General features: G+C 37.8%; 1 protein-coding gene across 1 annotated transcript; it reads right to left on the bottom strand.

Moving 5' to 3' along the window:
- Positions 1-255: 255 nt before the first annotated feature.
- Positions 256-2,907, bottom strand: LOC110768875 (uncharacterized). Its single transcript, XM_021972739.2, has 2 exons — positions 2,757-2,907; positions 256-2,634 (listed from the first exon to the last, which is right to left on the bottom strand). Exons 1-2 carry the CDS (start codon positions 2,767-2,769, stop codon positions 521-523), a joined length of 2,127 nt encoding a protein of 708 aa, XP_021828431.1. The 5' UTR covers positions 2,770-2,907; the 3' UTR covers positions 256-520.
- Positions 2,908-4,935: the final 2,028 nt, after the last annotated feature.

Consider the following 4,935-nt stretch of genomic DNA (forward strand, 5'->3'; position numbering starts at 1 on the left):
TCTCTTCCCTTTCTCCTAAAGATTAGCACGAATGTGAGTATGTGATACATAAGGATGTTTTATGTCAATGCATTTCAATTAACAACGGATGACTCTTGAAGGGAGACCTCGAATATAGACGGTTTTGATAATTGAAATGCATTGACATACAACATCGTTCTCATGCGATAGCAAGAAAGTAATTATTAAATTATGAGAACTTTTTTGTTGGGTCAGAATATTAAATTATGAGACTAATTAGCTAGTGAGGGCTAATAGTCCCTTCCACATGCATTATGCCAACTGCAGCCAATAGCTGCAGTGTTCAATGTTACAGTTCACACACATCACACAAATTTAATACTGGATTAAAATTTGAGGAACCAACTTATAATATAAGGCTACTAAATCACAGATGAAAAATAATAATACAAGCACTGCATAATACAACCAATCTATGTGGATAAGCAAATTTAATTCCCGTGAGTCACAAAGATCCCTGCTAACTGCTAAGAGAAGAAGCAGGCATTGCAGATCCTTTTCACTGCACAATCCACTTAGCTCTAGCTTGGCCCTGTGAAATTTGAAACTGTTCTGTTATACCAAGATGTGCCATAAGAAACCAGACATGAGTGAGCAGCTCTCCACCATGCCTGAGTTGCTGAGCATGCTGACTCCGTGGACATTGACTTGCAGCATAAGATAACATTTCCACCCACACATGACTTATCAACTTCCACTTCTTTTGATTGTCCCATTCCTCCTCTGTTTCCAGCCTTTGCAAATCTTTAGCAAGCCTGCATGCATCGAATAGCACCGACTTGCTTCGATCTCCTTTTATTTTTGCTGGAAGAATGTCAGTGCTCACATCAAGCAACTCTTCTCTAGCCTCTTTGCTAGCCTCTTTAGCTCCTTTGAATTTTGTTTCTTTGAAGAATACCATGGCTTCGGCGCATGTGTCTTGAAACCTGATTTGTCCAATCCCATTGGGTAGCATGAAGGGACACATTACTAGAAGGTACAACATATATTCTGATAGCAACTTGCTGTTTATACAATTCTGATGCTTGACAGAATTTTGGTCTTCCATATCATCAGAATAGTAACAGAGGTCTGTTGCAATATGCCAAATAAGAATGCTTTTATCAATTTCTTCTCCAATACTCCAGCCAAATTCATTAATACGATTCTTGTTTTTAAGAACCCAGTCACCCTTATGAGCACATAATCTCTTGTAATCCTCAAGTGTTTTGGCCCTCTCTGATTTCTCTAGAAGCTGTTGAAATATCATTTCTTTCAACTCTGGACAAACTTTCTCCAAGTCCATGTAGAGATGCTTCTTGAATTTCTTATATATCTTCCCCTTTTTATACATCGGGACGTTGTGGAGAAAACTGCACTGGACAGGCTCATCTTCAAGGCAAAATCTGATTAAGTTGTATTGTTTCATGGAATTAGACCACTTCTTCTTGGTCTCAGCTGAGGAAATGGACAAAATGACTGGATGCAGCAATTTTGCTGCTTTCTTGTTCTTACTCAGCCATAGCCTTGTCCAATCTGAGCACAGTAGTGAAACTACAGCTTGGATCTCTAGGGTGATAGCTCCAGCAAGCAATATGTAAGTGATAATTATATTTTCTTCCGAGTAAGCTTGCTTCTCAATGACAAAGAAGATCACAGAAACAAAAATTATGCAAACGAAACTGATGAAACGAAGAATGGCGCCCTTGACAGAATAAACCAGGACTGCCTTTGTATAAAATACATCATACATAAACCCAAGCTCAATCTCAATCACTTCGAAAGCTTCACCATAAGATCTGCTCTTGAAGAAGGATTTGCTGTTCTCAATGTCATGGATGCTGAGGATGAGATCAGCGAATAGGGCCTTGAAAATGCTGAAGAAAACATGGGCTTCTTGCAGATTGGCTGCACCATCAAAGATGCCTTCTTGTGATGTATTTGAATGGTAACCCACTTTGGGAGTTTCAATGACACTCCCCAACTCAACCTTGTACCCTTGAACTTGCTTGGAGCGGAATTCGTTCATATATCTTGCGTAATTGGGGCCGGGGTCAGGAGGAGGAAACATAGATTCTCTAAAATTATCACTGCTTGCAGACCTCAGAACCCAAGTCCTTTCTCCAAACTTGATAATCCCAGCCACAAACATTGGAATAGCTAGCAAGTTAAGCACATGACCACCCAAGGAACTAAAAAAGATATAGATAGCCACTCCCACCTGGACAAGTAGCACAAGAAAGTGCCTCCACCATAACTCGTTGTCTTCCAAAGAGGACGCGGTGATGGTGTCCGGTCCACCAAGGTGGAGGAGAAGAAAGGGAGCCCAAAATGCTTTAATGATGTGGTCTAGTTCTTTAGAATTTCCATCTTCTTGTGTTGAACTGCTGGAAAGTATACTGAGGGAGAGTGTTGCAAGCCAGTCTGCAGACAAGTAGGCGAGCCACAGAACGAATCTGAGCCAGTTGCTAGTTGAATGCTTTCTCCTGTTGCCTAATCTGATTAGACCAGCTTGTAAGATGAGGCTAAGTAGCACCGTGGCGCGGATTTCCCACAAGTTCCATGCTATTCTCAGACTGTCTGGGAATATCTGCACCAGCTTCCTCTTCTTTGCAAAGATAAAACTGCTAACAACTGAAAAATGAAATTGTCATTATTAAGTTTGGTTTGTCCATTATGCTATGTGAACTATAAACAACAGATTCCCAGAAACTGAAATAAAGGCAAGTTAGATGTGCATTAATTGGTAATCTTACTTGTAATTGACATGGAAGCTTTCTAGTACCCACTTCAAGATTTCGGGATGGCTCAGCTGAGGCAGACTTGGAGTTTAAGTTAGTTTCAATCCTCCCTGATTGACAGAGATCGTACAAAGCTTGGAAGAAGAAAAAAACTCTTATTGTTGGTTTTCTGGTCTTCTAGTTTTAATATATTTATCAATGTCTGCAATTATCAATGTCAAGTATAAATTTTTGGCTTAATTACACTAATGCCCCATGAAACTTTGGTCAAATCCCACTTTGCTCCCCCAAACTCAAAATGAGCCACTTTCATCCCTTGACCGAGGTTTGTTGACCCAATTTGCCCCATGCCATTAACTCCGTCCAAAGGTCTGTTAACTTTGATGATGTGATAGGGGCATTTTTGTCATTTCATATACATGGGTCATTATCCAGCAATCTTGGTGATGTGGCAAGGTGGAACCCACCTCCACATAGATAAAAACATAATTAAATATTCTAAGATTAAGGCTTTTTTATTACAAATATATTTTAAATACTTTAATACACATTGTAAAAATAAAATTAATTAAAACTTAAAAATAAAATTTTATATAAAATAAAAAACCCTGCAACCATCCCTCTACTCCGTCTCCCCTACCACTCAGCTACAGGTGGATCTACGTATGGGCTGGAGTGGGCTCCATGAATTTTTAGAATATACAACTTAGGCTAAGTTGTCCAAGCCCAAACTAGGTAAATCAAATATTAGCCTACACCTCTGTGTAGAAATAAGCCCACCTCTGTATAATCCCAGCCGTTGGATTGATTGTAATCTATGTGATGCAACTTTGGAGCCCGTGTGATGCATTTTTATAATAAATATAAATACTTTTTTATATAATAAATATTGTTGATATGTGCTTATGTTGGCCTCACAACATCCCAAAGCAAGGCTCCATGTACTCCATAAAGGTAATATAATGGATTGTTTATTATAAAGGTAAATGATAATTTCCTCTTTGTCCTGCTCCATTTTGTCTATTGCAACTCATTGTTTTCCTATAAATTGTTTTTTCTTTCATGAAAACCTTTAAATTGTTTGCTGAAGATTAAAGATACAAATATAAGCATGAGGTTCTGGTTTTTTCTCTATAATTCTTTTTATGCTATAATCTTTCTTCTGCTCAATCCATATTGTTATGATGGTATCAGAGCTCATCCCGATACTTCTATAATTTCTCATATCTTTCTTTAATTTCTACTTTCTGAAGCTTCATTCTGAATTTAGGCACGAAGCCTTTACTAAATTTCTGAACTTTTCAATTTCTTTGAAATTCTTCTGTGTTCCTTTTTGAATTTCTGGTTCTTTTAAGTTACTTTTGCTTCCTAAAGCTTGGCTTATATGATGATGGTTACCCATAACCACTGTTATATGGGTAAAAAACATAACCACCATTATAATAGATATTGCCCAAAAAAAAAAAAATTTGCCCACCTCCATTAAAATTCACGGATCCGCCATTGCACCCAGCCCTGACGTTCCCTCCTACTATCCCCGACGCAGAGACATTGAAATAAACCCATAAAAAGAAACCCGATACTTTTTCCAACATTCCCATCTCAAAAACCCCAAGATTAAAAATGAAAATCTTTGCCCATAAATGATAGGTAAGAAAGAGCTGATAATTCCATGCAATTTTCCAACTGGGTCATTGAGATTTATGCCATATTCACAACCTCATCATTACGGCCACTATAGGCAAAGACAATTTGTAGAGACTTCGTGCCAACCAATCAACAATCAATCTTTAAACAATAAAGAATATAGGCTTCATGCCTTCAATTTGTAAATGATGTGGACCAAAAATCATGGAAAAAGAGGTTTTGTGCCAGAACTGAGATTGCATCGCCATGGCAGAGAACTAATACAATCCTCCACCACCAACCCACTCTCCCAAATCTGCCTTATAGAACTAAAGGTACAATCTTGTAAATAATAAAAGAAAAATAACCAAAAAAATACATAACAAGAAAATTAAAAAAGAAAAAAAATAGCCGTGTTAGATCATAGATGGAATTGGAAGAAGCAATCAAACGACTAATGAAGAAGACAAAGAAGAGTGTTTTTTTGGAGACGTTGAGACTTTGAGAGTTTGTTCATTTTGAATTCAATTGTTGCATTTTCACAAACACCACCAAGGCAACAACCAAT

The sequence above is a fragment of the Prunus avium genome, chromosome 3 (assembly GCF_965620075.1).
Source record: "Prunus avium chromosome 3, drPruAviu1.hap1.1, whole genome shotgun sequence".
NCBI classification, from domain to species: Eukaryota; Viridiplantae; Streptophyta; class Magnoliopsida; order Rosales; family Rosaceae; genus Prunus; species Prunus avium.